Source organism: Lepidochelys olivacea (assembly GCF_965140295.1).
Source record: "Lepidochelys olivacea isolate rLepOli2 genome assembly, chromosome: 1".
NCBI classification, from domain to species: Eukaryota; Metazoa; Chordata; order Testudines; family Cheloniidae; genus Lepidochelys; species Lepidochelys olivacea.
In genome coordinates, this window is record NC_140411.1 from 1,441,640 (window position 1) to 1,461,393 (window position 19,754).

A 19,754-nucleotide genomic window follows, 5' to 3' on the forward strand; every position below is an offset into this window, starting at 1 on the left:
AACTGATCCCTGTGGAACCCCACTTCTTATGCCCTTCCAGCATCACTGTGAAGCACTGATAACTGCTCCCTGGGAGTGGTTTTCCAACCAGTTATGCACCCACCTTATAGTAGCTCCACCTAGGTTGTATTTCCCTCGTTTCTTAATGAAAAGGTCATGTGAGACTGTATCTAATGCCATACTAATGTCTAGATATATCACATCTACTACTTTCTCCGATCCACAAAGCTTCTTGCCCTGTCAAAGAAAGCTGTCAGGTTGGTTTGACATGTTCTGTTCTTGACAAATGCATGCTGATTGTCACTTATCACCCTATGATCTTCTAGATGTTTGCAAATAGATTCCTTAATTATATGCTCCATTATATTACCTGGTACAGAAGTTAAGCTGTAATAGCCTGGGTTGCCCTTTTCCCCCTTTTTATAGATAGCCACAATATGTGCTCTTATCCAGTCTACCAGAATCTCCCCTGTCTTCCATGACTTTTCAGAGAGTAGCTAATCCCTCAGCTATCTCCACAGTCAGTTCCTTCAGAGTATTCTTGGATGCATTTTGTGAGGCCCTGGTGACTTGACGACATCTAACATGTTCATGTAACTTTTAACTTGTTCTTTCCCTATTTTGGCATCTGAACCAACGCCATTTTCACAGGCCCTGTCTAGGTTAGGTGTCCAAACACCACCAACCTTCTTGCTGAACATAGAAACAAAGAAGTCATTAAGCACCTCTGCTATTTCCACATTTTTTGTTATTGTTTTCCCCACTTCATTTAGTAACAGACCTACCCTGTCCTTAGTCTTCTGCTTCCTTCTAACGTATATGTAGCATGTTTTCTTGTTACCCTTTATGTCTCTCGCTAGTTTGATCTCATTTTGTGCCTTGGCCTGTCTAATTTCGCACCTACATACATGAGTTATTTGTTTATAGTCCTGCTTTTAAATTTAACCTTGTTTCACTTTTTTGTAGGATCGTTTTTTTTCTTTTTGATCATTCAAGATCTCCTGGTTAAGCCATTGTGGTCTCTTGCCATACTTCCTGTCTTTCCTGCGAAATGAGATTGTTTGTTCTTGTGCCCTTAATAATGTCTCTCTGAGAAACTGCCAGCTCTCTTCTATTGTTTTTCCCCGTAGACTTGCTTCCTGTGAGATCTTACCGACAAACTCCCTGAGTTTGCTAAAGTCTGCCTTCTTCAAATCCATTGTCTTTATTTTGCTGTTTTCCCTCCTACCCTTCCTTAGTATCATGAACTCTGTCATTTCATGGTCACTTTCCTGCAAGCTACCTTCCACTTACAAATTCTCAACCAGTTCCTCCTTCTATGTCAATATCATGTCCAGAAAAGCCTCTCTCCTGGTAGCTTTCTCCAGCTTCTGGAACCAAAAAAATATCTCCAATACATTCCAAGAACTTGCTGGATAATCTGTGCCCTGGTGTAGACAGCATGAGATGAATTCTCCCATCCACTTAGCTACCACCTCTCGGGGATTACCTCTGCTGATGGGAGAACCCCTTCCCTCTGTGTAAGTCGTGGCTATATGGAAGTGCTATTGCCTCATCTATGTAGCATTTGAAGTGTAAATAACCTTTCAAGCAGATTTTCCAGAAAACACCCAGTCTGGATCTGCCAACATGGGGAACTGGAGAATCCCACACTTCCCCTCTCAGTGTGTGCTCACGTTTAGGCACCGTCAGTGCTAAGTATTTGACCCTAATTTCAAGCTGGAATTTGCCTGGCTTCAGCTTCCAGCCCTTCGGTCTTGCTGAGTCTTTCTCTGGTAGATTACAGAGCCCATTATTACCCAGAGTTTCCTCCCCATGAAAGTCTCTGCTTGGGCATCTTAGTGATAACTGAGGGAGATATACACCTTCAAGTCTAATGATCCTGCTTTTTTTCCATCCTCCAATCATTTTTTTGGCTCTTTTCTGCCTCCTCTCCAAGTTTTCAATATCTTGTTTCAAATGTGGACCGCAGAACTGGATGTAGTTTGTTTCACCCCATCATCCCTTTATGCTATGGTGTCGCACTGGGAGCTCATGATGAGTTGATTGTCCACAATGTCCCCTGAATCCTTTTTAGGATCCTTTCATTCCATAATACAGTGTTGTAGTGTGGGGGTCTGACCTGCATTCCCTGTTCCGAGAGGATCAATTTGCATTTGACTGAATTGAAACATTTTGTTTACATAGGAACCACTTTCCAAATTCTCCAGATCAATCAGTATGCCTGCCCAGGCTGCCTCATTGCGTCAATTTTCCCAATCTTTGGGTCACCCACAAATTGTATCTGCTGTGATTTTCTATTTCCTTCTAGATCATAGAATCATAGCATCATAGAATATCAGGGTTGGAAAGGAATTCAGGTGGTCATTCAGTCCAACCCCCTGATCAAAGCAGGACCAATCCCCAATGAAATCATCCCAGCCAGGTCTTTGTCAAGCCTGACTTTAAAAGACTCAAAGGAAGGAGATTCCACCACCTCCCTAGCTAATGCAGTCCAGAGTTTCACCACCCTCCTAGAGAAAAAAGTTTTTCCAAATATCCAACCTAAACCTCCCCCACTGCTACTTAAGGCAATTACTCCTTTTTCTGTCATCTGCTACCACTGAGAACAGTCTAGATCCATCCTTTTGGAACCCCCTTTCAGGTAGTTGAAAGCTGCTATCAAATCCCCCCTCATTCTTCTCTTCTGCAGACTAAACAATCCCTGTTCCCTCAGCCTCTCCTCATAAGTCATGAGTTCCAGTCCCCTAATCATTTTTGTTGCCCTCCTCAGGACTCTTTCTAATATTTTACATCCTTCTTGTAGTGTGGAGCCCAAACTGAACACAGTACTCCAGATGAGGCCTCACCAATGTCAAATAGAGGGGAACAATCACGTCCCTCAATCTGTTGGCAATGCCCCTACTTATATAGCCCAAAATGCCGTTAGCCTTCTTGGGAACAAGGGCACACTGTTGACTCATATCCAGCTTCTCGGCCACTGTAAGCCCTAGGTCCTTTTCTGTAGAACTGCTGCCGAGCCATTCTGTCCCTAGTCTGTAGCGGTGCATGGGATTCTTCCGTCCTAAGTGCGGGACTCTGCACTTGTCCTTGCTGAACCTCATCAGATTACTTTTGGCCCAATCCTCTAATTAGTCTCGGTCCCTCTGTATCCTATCCCTACCCTCCAGCGTATTTACCTCTCCTCCCAATTTAGTGTTGTCATAAATATAAAGGGAAGGGTAAATACCTTTCAAATCCCTCCTGGCCAGAGGAAAAATCCCTTTCACCTGTAAAGGGTGAAGAAGCGAGGGTAACCTCACTGGCACCTGACCAAAATGAACAATAAGGAGACAAGAGACTTTCAAAAGCTGTGGGGAGGGAGAAACAAAGCTCTCTCTCTCTCTGTCTGTGTGATGCTTTTGCCAGGGACAGAACAGGAATGGAGTCTTAGAACTTAGTAAGTAATCTAGCTAGATGTGTCCTAGATTCTGATTTCTTTAAATGGCTGAGAAAAATCAGCTGCGCTGAATGGAATGGATATTCCTGTTTTTGTGTCTTTTTGTAACTTAAGGTTTGGCCTGGAGGGATTCTCTATGTTTTGAATCTAATTACCCTGTAAGATATTTACCATCCTGATTTTACAGGGGTGATTCTTTTTACCTTTTCTTTTATTAAAATTCTTCTTTTAAGAACCTGATTGCTTTTTCATTGTTTTTAAGGTCCAAGGGTTTGGGTCTGTGGTCACCTATGCAAATTGGTGAAGATTTTTGTCAAACCTTCACCAGGTAAGGGGGATGTAACACTTGGGAGGATTTTGGGGGGAAAGACGTTTCCAAATGGACTCTTTCCTAATAATAATATCGGTGAGACGTTTGGTGGTGGCAGCGAAAGTTCAAGGGCAAAAGGTAAAATAGTTTGTACCTTGGGGAAGTTTTAACCTAAGCTGGTAAAAGTAAGCTTAGGAGGTTTTCATGCAGTCTCCACATCTGTACCATAGAGTTCAGAGTGGGGAAGGAACCTTGACAAGTGTCATCTGCAAATTTGCTGAGGTTGCAATCCACACCATCCTCCAGATCATTAATGAAAATATTGAATAACCTCGGCCCTACAACTGATCCCTACAGAACCCCATTACAAAGAGACCAAATATACTGATGAAGGCCTATTGACAACAGCTACCTGAGATCCATGAGTTACCAGTTTTCAGTCCGTGTTTCATGTTCTCTCCTGATACTGTAAAGTGTTAATTTTTTAACTCAACATTTTTCCCTTCTAAATCAAATTCCTCTGAGAAATCAAGGTGAGTGGCAGCAGAATACGGAGCCTGGACTTCAAAAAAGCAGACTTTGACTCCCTCAGGGAACTGATGGGCAGGATCCCCTGGGAGATTATCATGAGGGGGAAAGGAGCCAATGGGAGTTGTCTGTATTTTAAAGAATTCTTATTGAGGTTACAGGGACAAAACATCCCAGTGTGTAAAAAGAATAGTAAATAAGACAGGAGACCAGCTTGGCTTAACAGTGAAATCCTTGCTGATCTCAAACACATTAAAGCAGCTTACAAGAAGTGGAAGCTTGGACAAATGACCAAGGAAGAGTATACAAATATTGCTCGGATATGGAGGAGTGAAATGAGGAAGGCCAAATCACAAGAGGAACAAGAAGGGTTTCTTCAGGTATGTTAGCAACAAGAAAAAAGTCAAGGAAAGTGTGGGCCCCTTACTGAATGAGGGAGGCAACCTAGTGACAGAGGATGTGGAAAAAGGTAATGTACTCAATGCTTTTTTTGCCTCTGTCTTCACGAACAAGGTCAGCACCCAGACCGCTGCACTGGGCAGCATAGCATGGGGAGGAAGGGACCAGCCCTCTATGGAGAAAGAAATGGTTCGGGACTATTTAGAAAAGCTGGACGAGCACAAGTCCATGGGGCCGGATGTGCTGCATACGAGAGTTCTAAAGGAGTTGGAGGATGTGATTGCAGAGCCATTGGCCATTATCTTTGAAAACTCATGGCGATCAGGGGAAGTCCCAGATGACTGGAAAAAGGCTAATGTAGTGCCCATCTTTAAAAAAAGGGAAGAAGGAGGATCCTGGGAACTACAGGCCAGTCAGCCTCACCTCAGTCCCTGGAAAAATCATGGAGCAGATCCTCAAGGAATCAATTCTGAAGCACTTAGAGGAGAGGAAAGTGATCAGGAACAGTCAGCATGGATTCACGAAGGGCAAGTCATGCCTGACTAATCTAATTGTCTTCTATGATGAGATAACTGGCTGTGTGGATGAGAGGAAAGCAGTGGATGTGCTATTCCTTGACTTTAGCAAAACTTTTGACACGGTCTCCCACAGTATTCTTCCCAGCAAGGGAAAGAAGTCTGGGCTGGATGAATGGACTATAAGGTGGATAGAAAGTTGGCTAGATTGTCAGGCTTAACGGGTAGTGATCATTGGTTCCATGTCTAGTTGGCAGCCGTTATCAAGTGGAGTGGCCCAAGGGTTGGTCCTGGGCCTGGTTTTGTTCAACGTCTTCATTAATGATCTGGAGGATGGTGTGAATTGTGCCCTCAGCAAGTTTGCAGATGACACTAAACTGAGAGGAGAGGTAGATTCACTGGAGGGTAGGGATAGGATACAGAGGGACCTAGACAAATTAGAGGATTAGGCCAAAAGAAATCTGATGAGATTCAGCAAGGACAAGTGTAGAGTCCTTCACTTAGGACGGAAGAATCCCATGCACCACTACAGACTAGGGACCGAATGGCTAGGCAGGAGTTCTGCAGAAAAGGACCTAGGGGTTACAGTGGACGAGAAGCTGGATATGAGTCAACAGTGTGCCCTTGTTGCCAAGAAGGCCAATGGGATTTTGGGCTGTATAATTAGGGGCATTGCCAGCAGATTGAGGGACGTGATTGTTCCCCTTTATTCAACATTGGTGAGGCCTAATCTGGAGTATTGTACCAGTTTTGGGCCACACACTAGAAGAAGGATGTGGATAAATTGGAAAATGTCCAGCCAAGGGCAACAAAAATGATGAGGGGACTGGAACACATAATTTATGAGGAGAGGCTGAGGGAACTGGGATTGTTTAGTCTGCGGAAGAGAAGAATGAGGGGGGATTTGATAGCTGCTTTCCACTATCTGAAAGAGGGTTCCAAAGAGGATGGATCTAGACTGTTCTCAGTGGTAGCAGATGACAGAACGAGGAGTAATTGTCTCAAGTTGTAGTGCGGGTATGTTTAGATTGGATGTTATGAAAAACTTTTGCACTGGGCGGATGGTGTAGCACAGGAATGCGTTACCTAGGAAGGTGCTGGAATCTCCTTCCTTAGAGGATTTCAAGGTCAGGCTTGACAAAGCCCTGCCTGGGATGATTTAGTTGGGGATTGGTCATGCTTTGAGCAGTGGTTTGGACTAGATGACCTCCTGAGGTCCCTTCCAACCCTGAGATTCTGTCATTCTATGACTGGATGATCTGCGTTGTTCCCGTGATCCACCAAATGCGTACCCTTGATCAATCAGTGTGTAGTTTCAAAAAAATATGAAATCAGGTTTATTTGACAAGATCTGATTTGCATAAACCTTTTTGGAGACTGCTATTACTTACATTTCACGACTTTTTTTAACTAATACCATACCAGCTTTTCCGTTGTTTCTTCACCTTGTCAGTTCTTTTATAAATAAACCTTTCCCTTTATTTTTTAATACTTTACATTTAACACAGGAATTGACCTAAAACTTTTCTAGGACTACCCTTGTTGTTAATATACTTAATATCCTCCTTTTTATGATCCATAGCCCTGCCAAACATGGACTTTTCCTGCTGTTTTAATGTCCCTTATCAATTTCCATAACTTATCATTTCTATTCTTGGCCATCTATTTAACCTTTTTCTCTTTGGTACATATTACTTCCCCTCCCCCCAATGGCTGCCTTCACTTTACCATTGAACTGGGTTTTTACCCAGAGTTGTTCACTTTGTTGAGTGTGGAATCATGAATTTTCCACTATCGAATAAGCTGTTCTCAAAGAATCACCAATTTTCATTCATATTTTTGTGTCTACATTTTTCCTCCCAATCAGTTCTGCTGACATTTTGCCTCAGTTTTTGGGAATTAGTGCTCTCGGAGCACTAAGTGTCTATAGTTGGGGACTGGTTGGGAACTGTGCGTTTGAATGTAAATCAAATTCATTTTTTTAATTTTCCTCTCCGATATCATATGCTCTCTTCTTTGTCTCTTCTGTCAAGTAAAGAGGCCCAGACTTTTCTCTCTGTTTCCATATGGCAACCTCCCCTATTCCCAAAGCTTGTCTTAGAAATCCCTTTTATATATTCATATATCCTTAATAGAGACTGGGTGACCTACACTGAACACACATCCCAAACACGTTATTCTCCATTCCATATCTTAGGGATCTCAGCATTGCTTTTATTTTGTCCACTAGTGCAAATGAGCAGGTGTTTCTCTTCGAGCTGCTGCCTATGGCACCCAGGTCTTTTCCCTGAGGTATGCTGTCGTTGGGATATTTCTCCCAACCTTTGTCTCGGGAAAAGTTTGTTTTTTTTCACTCTCAGATTTTGAGCAACTGGATGAATGGGGAACTCCCTTCAGTATGGACTCCCTATCCTGGCTCTCATTGCATTGAGGAACAATGATGGATAAACAGTATCCAGACTTGTGTTTCCTGCTGGTGTCTCTTAAGATTCCCCACCACAAAGTGTAGGAATTATTAACGCAGGGAACACCACAAAATATGGAATTGGATTTAGTAGGATCATTGTTAATAGTTATTTCTCTGAGTAATTAAATATAATTTTTCAGTGCGTTCAGAGAGATTAATCTGGTTCTCCATGAGAACAGCCTCCACTAGTACATGCGGTGTCTCGTATTAACGTTGTCTCTCCATTTAGGCATTTCTGCTGTGACCATCACCCGAGACCCTGGGAACACACAGAAAGTGAGAGGAACATACAGTGCATGCAGGAGACAGCCTTATGCCTCAGAGCTGGACACCTTCTCCCCTGCTCCATGTCAGAATTCAACACAACCGACTTCACCAACCCCTCCACCTTCATCCTGCTGGGCATTCCTGGCCTGGAGGCAGCCCATGTCTGGATCTCCATCCCCTTCTGTGCCATGTACGCGATAGCCATCTTGGGGAACTTCATCATCCTGTTCATCGTGAAGAGGGAGCCAAGCCTGCATGGGCCCATGTTCTATTTCCTGTGCATGCTGGCCGTCACTGATCTGGTCATGTCCACATCCACCCTGCCCAAAATGCTGAGCATCTTCTGGTTCAATTCCAGGGAGATCAATTTCAGTGCCTGCCTCACCCAGATGTACTTCGATCACTCCTTCTCAGGGATGGAGTCTGGAATCCTTGTGGCCATGGCTTTGGATCGCTACGTGGCCATCTGCCATCCTCTGAGACATTCCACCATCCTGACACGCCCCCTGGTGGCCAAGATCGGCCTGGCCGTGGTGCTGCGCAGTGGAATAATCGCATTACCCTACCCGTTCCTGGCAAGGCGGTGGCCATATTGCAGAACCAACATCATCCCCCACTCGTATTGTGGGCACATAGCTGTGGTGAAGCTGGCCTGCGCTGACATCCGCATCAGTAGTTACTACGGCCTGTTTGATCTTTTCTCTGTGAATGGAATGGATGCGTTTTTTATCGCTGTGTCCTATACTCAGATCCTCTGGGCCATCTTGCGCCTTCCAACAAAGGATGCCCGGCTCAAAACCTTTGGGACCTGCATCTCTCACCTTTGTGCCATCTTTGCTTTGTACATCCCAATTTTCTTCTTCTCTCTTTCGCATCGGTTTGGCCACAATGTGCCACTGTATTTACGCGTTCTCATTACTAGTGTGTACCAGGTGGTGCCCCCTGTGCTACACCCCATGATTTACGGGGTGAGGACCAAAGAGATCCGGGGCAGGCTGCTCCAGCTCTTTACTCATAAAGAGATCTAAATATTTTCTCCTTGTGCTCTGGCTCTCAGATTGATCTTTGTACAGAGCTGGCTGGTACATGGTGTATGGACCTGGGTCCCTTCCCTTAATCACTTACTGGACAGACAGAGAGACATTAAACCCTTTCCTGTCCTTACTGTTCTCTGTCAATGTGATTAACTGGGGAGTTAGTCTATGAACACTTCACTGGGTTGCCAGCTTTCTTATTGCCGGTAGCTGGATCCCTGAAATTACAATCTTGCCCCAACTCTTCTGTCAAGCCTTGACACTGCTGTGTGTCTTTCTCCCAAATGCCCTGACCCTGTCACTTGCTCCTGTCTTCCCTTCCCCTTGTCAGCTGTGACCCACTCATCTCTAAAACCAATATGTTCTCACATCTTACGGCAAGTTAATTAAGGGACAGTGGTTTGTGTTAAAATGATAATGTTTATTCTAAATTTGTTACTAATTCTGTGGAGAGAGGTTTCAGAGTAGCAGCCGTGTTAGTCTGTATTCACAAAAAGAACAGGAGGACTTGTGGCACCTCAGAGACTAACACATTTATTTGAGCATAAGCTTCCATGCATCGGATGAAGTGAGCTGTGGCTCACGAGAGCTTATGCTCAAATGAAAGTGTCAGTCTCTAAGGTGCCACAAGTCCTCCTTTTTTTTCTGTGGAGAGAGAGACCTCGTCAGGACTCCTGGGATCTATCTCAGCTCTGGAAGGGGAATGGGGTATAGTGTGTCACAGCAGGAGGCAGATACATCTTGGGTCTAAATGAGAAGACCAGAATGCCCTTACTGGGTAAAGCCAATGGTCCATGTAGCCCAGTAGCCTGTCTTCCAACAGTGCCCAGTGCCAGGTGCTTCAGCGAGAATGAACAGAACATGGCAATCCTCATGTGATTCGTGTGAAGCAGCTCGACAGGAGGGGGCAGAAGCCCCGAGCCCGGGGTGTCTCAGCTTCATCTGGCAGGAGTTCAAGCCTCCAGCCCCAGTAGGAGCTGCCGGGGGAGGGGAAGAGCCTTTAGGGGCTGCTCTCTTCCTTACATCTCCCTTTCCCTTTGTGCAGATGGAGATGGGTTGCACTGCGCCACTGTTACAGTCGCCGCACCAGTGGTCTGCTCCCTCTTTGCCCATCTCCTTGGGCCACAGGCCATAACAGAGGACCAGCCAGAGGATCCTCATGTGTCCACTACCCCTTCCCGCACTGTGCTGTGGGATGAGCGTCACCGTTTTCTGGTGGACACCAGTGATTTCAAGGGTAAGGTGAAGCTCCCTCTCCAGCGTTGGGAAGACTTCCATCTCGTCCTCTTGGCCATGAGGGCTGTTTTGGAGAAGTGGAGGGGAACTGTGAGGCAGGACATCCTACTCTACCGGTGGGGTTGCAATTTCGGTGACAAGCCTTTCAGGTTAGTCAGTGATTGTTGCAAGGCCGGCTGGGGATCCTCCTACCCACAAGGGTCCTCCTCAGCCCTCAGAATGAAGCCAACCACCTTTTCATCATTGAACAACAGAGGCTCTGGGGTGGGTCTCCACTGTTGCCAGGTGATCTCCTTCCTTTGTGACACAGGGTACTCTTTGGCTTGCCTGCAGGAAACCTGCATGGATCCAGGTGCCGAGACCAGTTGGCAGCTGGAGTGAGGGGACCGGGTATATTTTAGACCCCTCAGAGCTCATGTGGCTGGGGTTGTTCTCCCCTGACCTACAGCCTGAGATGCTGGGAGTTGCCAAGGTCGTCCCTGGTTGCCTGCTGCACCTCCAGGCCTGTGTGGAGGGGCTGACATTGAATCTGTTCAGTGTTTACCCCCTGAATGCAGGCTTGGAGTGGGTGTGTTTCTGTTAACAGGTTTCTGCCTCCCTAGGCACCTTGGATGCTCAGTAGTGCCTGGGCCTGGGTGGGGATTTTAATACCACCTTTGAGAACGGGTAGTGATGAATGGCTCAATGTCTAGATGGCAGCCGTTATCAAGTGGAGTGCCCCAAGGGTCGGTTCTGTGGCCGGTTTTCTTCAATATCTTCATAAATGATCTGGAGGATGGTGTGGATTGCACTCTCAGCAAATTTGCAGATGGTACCAAACTAGGAGGAGCGGTAGATACGGTGGCAGGTAGGGATAGGATACAGAGGGACCTAGACAAATTGGAGGATTGGGCCAAAAGAAATCTGATGAGTTTCAATAAGGATAAGTGCAGGGTCCTGCACTTAGGACAGAAGAATCCCATGCACCGCTACAGACTAGGGACTGAATGGCTAGGCAGAAGTTCTGCGGAAAATGACCTAGGGGTGACAGTGGACAAGAAGCTGGATATGAGTCAACAGTGTGCCCTTGTTGCCAAGAAGGCCAATGGCATTTTGGGATGTATCATAAATATAAAGGGAAGGGTAAACCCCTTTAAAATCCCTCCTGGCCTGAGGAAAACTCCTCTCACCTGTAAAGGGTTAAGAAGCTAAAGGTAACCTCGCTGGCACCTGACGAAAATGACCAATGAGGAGACAAGATACTTTCAAAAGCTGGGAGGAAGGAGAGAAACAAAGGGTCTCTGTCTCTCTATATGCTGCTTTTGTCGGGGATAGAACAGGAATGGAGTCTTAGAACGTTTAGTAAGTAATCTAGCTAGGTATGCATTAGATTATGATTTCTTTAAATGGCTGAGAAAAGAATTGTGCTGAATAGAATGACTATTTCTGTCTGTGTATCTTTTTTGTAACTTAAGGTTTTGCCTAGAGGGATTCTCTATCTTTTTAATCTAATTACCCTGTAAAGTATCTACCATCCTGATTTTACAGAGGGAATTTCTTCATTTCTATTTACTCCTATTTCTATTAAAAGTCTTCTTGTAAGAAAACTGAATGCTTTTTTCATTGTTCTCAGATCCAAGGGTTTGGGTCTGTGGTCACCTAGGCAAATTGGTGAGGATTTGTATCAAACCTTGTCCAGGAAGTGGGGTGCAAGGTTTTGGGAAGTATTCTGGGGAGAAAGACGTTTCCAAACAGCTCTTCCCCAGTAACCAGTATTTGTTTGGTGGTGGTAGCGTCCAATCCAAGGACAAAGGGTGGAATATTTTGGACCTTGGGGAAGTTTTTGACCTAAGCTGGTAAAGATAAGCTTAGGAGGTTTTCATGCAGGTCCCCACATCTGTACCCTAGCGTTCTGAGTGGGGGAGGAACCTTGACAGGATGAATAAGTAGGGGCATAGCCAGCATATCGAGGGACGTTATAGTTCCCCGCTATTCGAGTTTGGTGAGGCCTCATCTGGAGTACTGTGTTCAGTTTTGAGCTCCACACTTCAAGAAGGATGTGGAAAAATTGGAAAACGTCCAGTGAAGGGCAACAAAAATGATTAGGGGACTGGAACACATGACTTATGAGGAGAGGCTGAGGGAACAGGGATTGTTTAGTCTGCAGAAGAGAAGGATTAGGGGGGATTTGATAGGTGCTTTCAACTACCTGAGAGGTGGTTCCAAAGAGGATGGTTCTAGACTATTCTCAGTGGTAGAAGATGACAGGACAAGGAGTAATGGTCTCAAGTTGCAGTGGGGGAGGTTTAGGTTGGGTATTCGGAAAAAAGTTTTTCACTAGGAGGGTGGTGAAACACTGGAATGCGTTACCTAGGGAGGTGGTAGAATCTCCTTCCTTAGAAGTTTTTAAGGTCAGGCTTGACAAAGCCCTGGCTGGAATGATTTTTTGGGGGATTGGTCCTGCTTTGAGCAGGGGGTTGGACTAGATGACCTCCTGAGGTCCCTTCCAACCCTGATATTCTATGATTCTATGGAGCTGAATTACTCAAAGCTTGAGAGCAGCCAGGCCTCTGCAGGCATCCTCAGAGAGATGGTCAATCATCACTCCCTGCAGGACGTCTGGCATGACCAACACCCGGATGACAATTTTGCTTTTACCTTTGTCCAGGTGGAGGTCAATCGGTTACGCTACTCCTGGTTGGACTGCATGTATGTATTTTGTTTCCATCTTGCCTGGGCCCACTCCTCCAGCATTCGACTGGCCCAGTTCTCTGCCCACCATTTAGTGGTCACGATGGCTTCTTTCATCTCGGATCTCACCTGGGGCTCTTCACCCTTCAGACCCGCTCTGTGCATACTCCAGGAGGTGGGGGGCCCCCTTATTGCCTACTGCTCGGGTTTTCCTTGAACAGGTCCTACAAGAGGTTGCTCCCCATCTACCCCTCACCCCAGGACCTCTGGAATTCTTGATTTGGCTCCTGTCCCATGAGTCCCTCTGCCCCCCCTCCCCTTCATAACCAAGGTGGGCTGCACGCCCTGCAGCTGGTTTATTTCTGAATTTCAACAAGGGAACAACTTTACATGCTCCGTTTCCTGAGATGTCCTGATACCAAGTGGCGGGACCTAGTACCACCTTTTGTAGGTGAGGAACCCCGGTGGGCCAGAAAGTACTCCAACCTGGTCCCACGGCACATGGGGGATATCGGTTGGTGGCTCCTTCATGCAGCCATGAGCATAGGCATGTATGTGGCACAGTTCACCCCCATTCCAGATGCCTCCCCATTTTGTGGCATGAGACAAACCCTGGCACATGCCTATCTAGAATGTGCAAGATTGCAGCCCCTATTCCAGCTCCTCCACAACTTCCACAGAAGTTTCAGGCTGCACTTTTCTCCACACCTTGTCATATATGCTCACTGCCTTTGCTCACATATAGGATGCTACCTGCAGGTCCCTTGTGTTACAGGAGAATATACTCTAATATGAATCTGTACATTTATTCATAAAAGAAATAATCCAACCTAAAAGAAACTAATAAACTTATAAGAAAAGATATGAGGTCAAGCAAATACTATACTATAGGCTGCCACAGTGGCAGGCTGCTGGTTGATAATGGCTAGGGATTTAGAAGAGACGGAGGGGGAAGGCACGTCTGTGTTGGGGTGAGTTACAAATTGAAAGAGAGAGCTGGACCTAAATGAAGCAGGAGAAGAGAAAGAGAGAGAGAGAGAGAGAGAGAGATGGGATGAGACCCACTTGAGCAGATACTCCCTTGACTAATTCTGGAAGAACTCGGTGGAACTCTGATGCCAGTCATCTCTACTATGAAACAGGCTTAAAAACTCAAACCATGTCTCTGTGCATAATTATCTTTTAACCAGTAATCTCTCTTTTTTAATAAATCTTAGTTTAGTTAATAAGATTTGGCTCTAAGTGAGCATTTGGAAATATCCATTCATCTGGGAGGTGATGTGTAGAATCCTTTTGGATTGGTAGAACTTTATTATACGATGAACAAGATTATCAATAATCATCACCATACTTGTCTTGGCTATCTGGGTGGAAGCCCAAGGTTGGGTTGCTTTAGGGGAACTATGTTTTGGCTTCTGTATAAGCAGTAAAGCATTGCAAAACACTGTTTTGTTGTTGCCTTGGTAAGTCCAAGTAGTAGAATAACCACCCATTTTGGGGATTTTCAGCCATTCATGATTTTACTGACCTCTCTCATATCCCCCCTGAGTCGTCTCTTTCCCAAGGTGAAAAGACCCATTCTCATTAATCTCTCCTCCTACGGCAGCTGTTCCCTACCCCTCATCATTCTGATTGCCCTTTTCCCTAACTTTTTCCATCCCAATATCTCTTTCTGAGACGGGAAGATCAGCTCTGCAGGCAGTAGTTTAGGTGTGGGCGTACCATGGATTTAGATAGCGGCAATATGATATTTTCACTCTTATTATCTTTCCCTTTCTGACTGATTCCCTGAAGTACATGGAGGGGATGTTTTCAGAGAACTATCCACAATGAAGCCAAGCTCTCTTTCTTGAGGGGTAACCGATAATTTAGACCCCACCACTGGATATGTATAGTTGGGATTATGTTTTCCAATAGCCATTATGTTGTCCACAGGTTCCTGGAGCATACTTTCTCCCTCCTGCAATGAATGGTTTCTCCTGCAATTGGAGACTGTCTGTCTGCTGCAGCCTTAGCCCTGAAACTCATGAGTCCACTCTGCCACCCTTGTGCCTCTGTTCTTCCCCAGCTTCTCCTGACTCATCCAGTCTCTCTGGTTTTGAAGGGCTGAACAAAACTTCCTTCTCTGATCCCTCTTCTGTGGCATTGGAAAAGGCACAGAGAAAGGCAACAGAAATTATTAGTGGTATGGAATACTGTCCATATGAGGAAAGATTAAAAAGTCTGGGGCTTTCAGCTTGGAAAAGACATGATGCAAGTGGGATATGAGGTCTTTAAAATAATGCCTGATGTGGAAAAAAATGAATCAGGAAGGGTTATTTACTCCTTCAGATACCAGAAGACCTGAGGGTCACGCAATGAAATGAATAGGCAGCAGTTTTGAAACAAAAAAAAAAAAAAAGAATTTCTTCACAGTCAACCTGTGCAATTTTGGGCCAGAGGATGTTGTGAAGGCCAAGACTGTAATAGGATTCCAGTAGAGCTAGATAATGTCAATCAATGGCTATTGGTCAGGATGGGGAGGGATGGTGTCCTTAGCCTTTCTTTGCCAGATTCTGGGTGTGGGTGACATCAATCACTTGATGATTTCCATGTTCTGTTCATTCCCTCTGAGGCACATGGCACTGGCCACTCTTGGCAAACAGGTTACTAGGCTACATGGACCATTCGTCTTATCCAATATGGGCATTCTAATATTCGTATGTAGTCCCAAGATTTATCTGCCCCCCACTGGCACCCACTCCCCTTCCAGAGCTGAGACGTGGTGTCACATGGAAACCACTGACAGGTGCTTTACAGACTATTGCTCACTCTTTCCAGGAGGTATTCCCCTTTTACAGATGGGAAAACTGAGGCAGCAGAAGGGGAAGTGTCTTGAGCCTCGACCATCTCCCACGAGTCCCTCACTGCCAATCCATACCTGGCTCATACAGTGCACGCAGCAGCACAGAGGTGTGGTGTTCTCTCTCCCTTTATTTCTCTAGTGAGGGAATTTCCCCTGATTTCCATGGGGCTGCACCCACTTGCAGCAGCTGAGGATTTGGCCCAAGCCAATGAACTCGAGATAAAGCATCAGCAGGGACCAGTAAGCTGGGAGCAAAGCGTCCCATCTCTGCCACGGAGTCGCTGGGTGAGCTTGTCACTGTACCACCAGAATCACTGCTGCCCTCTGAACCACAACCTCTACGGGCAGTAGCTGAAGATTATTCTTTATTGTTTCTAGTGTGCCCTGATCCGGGCTGCAGAATCACACACTGCTTTGGTTTGACACCCTGCAGCAGATCCTTGGGCTCGATGCATTATGTATCGAGAAGTGCGCTGTTTCCCTGGAGCTAGAATCCAGGATGTGACCGAGTGTCTGTCAAGATTGATCAAGACCTCGGACCGCTACCCCAGATGTAAGTGGGGAAGTGAGATTCGGGTCAGAAACACAAGGAAGAGGTTACAAGTCAGGAACCCTCCTGATTCATACCGAGAAAGCAGGGCAATCGGCTAGTTATCTTAGATGCATGTACACAAATGCAAGGAGCCTGGGAAACAAGCCAGAAGAATTGGAAGTCCTGGCACAGTCAAGGAACTATGCTATGATTGGAATAACAGAGACTTGGTGGGGTAGCTCACATGACTGGAGCCCTGTCATGGGTGGGAATAAACTGTCCGGGAAGGATGGGGGGTGGGGGGAGAAAAGGTGGGGGAGTTGCTAGTGTGTAGGAGAGCAGTCTGATTGCTCAGAGCTCCGGTATGAAAGTGGAGAAAAGCCTGTTTTGTGAGATCCCTCTGACAGTCTTCAGTGTCTTCTTTGTCACTTCTTCTGGCTGGGCACAGGGGTGGGCAAGGAACGAATGGAAGGGAAGATGGAGCAGAAAGAGGAGGGGTTGGTTCAGTCCTTGAACAACACAGAGACTGGCTGAGCCAGAAGGAGCTGGGGCAGGAGCGAGGCACACAGGCGGCAGAGGGGAATCTCTGGTTGCAGGGCTCTGGCTGCAGCGGTGAGACAGACTCCTACTGGAGGAGAAGCCGTGAGCTGCTGGAGGTGGCCTCAGAACACCCCAGAGGACTCTGACTGAATCCCAAAGAATGCTCCCGGGCGGTGAGGACACAGAGGCACGGTGGCAGACACAAAAGCTCTGGGGGCTTTTATTTATTTGGCTTCAGTGAAAACATCGAAAACAGCGGCAACATGGCAGATGTTAGAAACTGGGACTGAACTTGTGGTCCCAGGTTGAAGGGATTTCTAGCCCGTTTGGCAGATTGGTGGATTGTTTGTACCATCAGGGTGACGCACTGCTCGATTCTAAGTCTGTCTAGTGTATAGAACTCAGATTGTGATTTTGTTTATTTCTCAGATTTCAACTTTGTTCTGTACATTATTACTTATAATCATTTAAACAACCAATCTTTATCTAATTATAAATCTGTTTTCTATTTTTTTACTTAATACAGGATGTTGTTTGAAAAGTAAAACGGAAATCTGCTCAGGCTGATGTATTGTCCTCTCCCCATTGAGGGAGGGGCAGACTGGGAAATAAAGTTACAAAAGTCAGGCTTTTGGCCAGGTACAGCTCTTGGGTCCTAGGCTGGGGAGCTGGGGGGAACTGGCTGGAGCCTCTCTATTTTTGTTTCATGGATGGCTGGTGAAAGCATTCATGTAACTGCAGCTGGGTGTGTCCCTGTTTGTGTATAGCTATGTAAGTGCAAGACCTGAGAGGATTGCAGCTTGTCACAACCTCACAGTGTGAGAGGGGGCTCAGACTCGTATGCTGGAGGGTTCGGCTGTCCCCAGTTCCAGGTTGCACCCCAGGGAATCCCTTTCCCACCCTGCAGTGAACAGGCTCTGCAAGACTGTGAGTCCATTTCCTCATTGTCATGTGGTCACTGAGGGACAGACAGAGAGACCGTGGTAATGGAAGGGAAGTCAGGACACTTGGGTTCTATGAGTCAGTCTCTGTGTGACCTCGGGCAAGTCATGTCTCCCCGTGCCTCAGTTTACCGATCAGAGAAATGGGGATGGTTCAGAGTGACTTTCCCTTGCTAGGTGTTTTGAAGATCCCTCAATGAAAGGTGCAACACAGCAAAATGATAGTTACTGATGAGAAGTACTGATCTCTGATGCCTTACTGATAGCCCCATGTGTTTTCTGTAAGTGCTTGTCTCTCTCTTACTCAAATTTCCCGAGATCTGTCGGTCCACTGTCTTCCATCTACCCATCTATCTTGACAATTTACAGGATATCAGATCCTCTGGAGAGTTAGGCATTATCCCTAGTTTTTTTACTCACCACCTCATCACCTATACTTTTGTAATATGTACACACAAACATACAAAGCAGTCAATTCCTCTCTGACTCAGTACAGAGCCCACGAGTTCTCATCTCCCTTTGGGAATGTTCCTTAATTACTGTTTACTCCTGAAGCTGGACAATTAGCACCAAAGTGGAGACATACTTGTCTACAGCCTGTTTACATTCAGGTCCTCCCTTCTCCTCTGGAGGCTGAGCGAACCCCACTGGGATTACACAGAGCTATATTATAAACTGTGCATGCTGTGTGTTGGCTCTCGGCGTGGGATGTTGCTGGAGATGCTGGGGTGAGAGAGGTGTGGGTCATGGCTACCTGAGGGGGATTCCTTGGGAGGACACTTCCGTCTCAGAATTCACAGGTATCATCTTTTGCTGAGAGGCTGATTGTCAAACCCTGAGTAATGTGGGTGTGGTGGGATAGAGAGTAAGTCTGTGGTCCTTGAAACGTCCCAGGGCCCTTGCCGTAAGTGATGAGTTTGCTTAAGAATCAGTGGCCAAAATGTCATTCTTTACTGTGCACCCCTGCTCATCCCGCCTGATGGACTACAGCCCCGAGGTGGTGAATTTCAGTGGTACAGTGAATCCTTCAGGATGAAAGATGTTATTAGATGTGCAATACAAGGCCAAATTCTGAGACCACGACCCGTGCTGTGCTCAGGCCCCAGAGAGGCAAAAATCCCCTTGTAGAAAGAACCCAGAACAGACTTCGGGAGCCAACTGTGTGTTAATGCACAGACACTGTCACCCGCTCCTCTTGTATTTCAGGACTCTGTCTGTTAATGGGGAGAGGGACAGGGGCTGTTACCTGACTTTTATCTGCTGGAAAGCTTGGAGGTGCTAGAGCTCCTCAATTGAACAGTAATGAGAATTTTTAACATGGGTAACACATACTTTCTCCTTGCTTCATTCTAGAAGTCGGCTGAACTGTTCTGCCTGAAACTTTCAAAAAACAATACTGCTCGAAGCAGACACCCAGCTAGGGAAATCTCAGTCCAAACACTGAAAATTTGGCATACTTATAAGCAACTCGAAATGAGGTCTTCTAATGGAAGGTGTCAGACAGCATTACCTATGGGTGATGTCACCAGCACCACCTGCAACGGCCAATCCATTTGTGAATAACATTCTTCTATCCTCCTCTCTCCAATGATGTTGGTAGCCTGGAGTTCTGGAGGCAAAATATGAATTACATTAGCAATTATCTTTACTTAATGTTATATGGTCAGACTTTCAATTTAACTAAACAGTCCCTAGTTCATGTTATGAGACACATTAAATATAAATGCCTGTTCTACTTTCTTTATCAATAGATCCATAGGGTTTAAGGTCAGAAGGGACCATCTGATCATACTGTCTGACCTCCTGTAAAACATCGGCCCATTACATTTCACTGAGTTACCTCTGGATTGTGCCAAGTCTTCTGTGTATTTGAAGACCACTATCATGTCCCCCATTAATCTCCACTTTTCCAAATAAACATACTGGTTCCTTCTGCTTGCTCATACGGCTTGTATTCCATCCTTTGCATAACATTTCTTACTGGACTATGTATACTTTCCAGTTTCTCTACATTCTTTCTATACATTGGTG

General features: G+C 45.8%; 2 protein-coding genes across 2 annotated transcripts in view; one reads left to right on the forward strand and one right to left on the reverse strand.

Annotated features, from left to right (window-relative positions):
• LOC311514623 (olfactory receptor 52M1-like) overlaps positions 1-19,754 on the reverse strand; it is a gene marked incomplete at both ends in the record, with an annotated part of 149,886 nt that overhangs the window by 62,483 nt on the left and 67,649 nt on the right. The window lies entirely within an intron of this gene.
• The window catches only part of LOC311512927 (uncharacterized protein), a gene marked incomplete at both ends in the record, with an annotated part of 34,218 nt that continues 22,418 nt past the window's right edge, over positions 7,955-19,754 (forward strand). Inside the window, 2 exons of the mRNA XM_084614385.1 lie at positions 7,955-8,951; positions 10,005-10,201. Of these exons, the coding sequence (XP_084470511.1) occupies positions 7,955-8,951; positions 10,005-10,201 (1,194 nt within the window). The remainder of the gene's footprint in view (positions 8,952-10,004; positions 10,202-19,754) is intronic.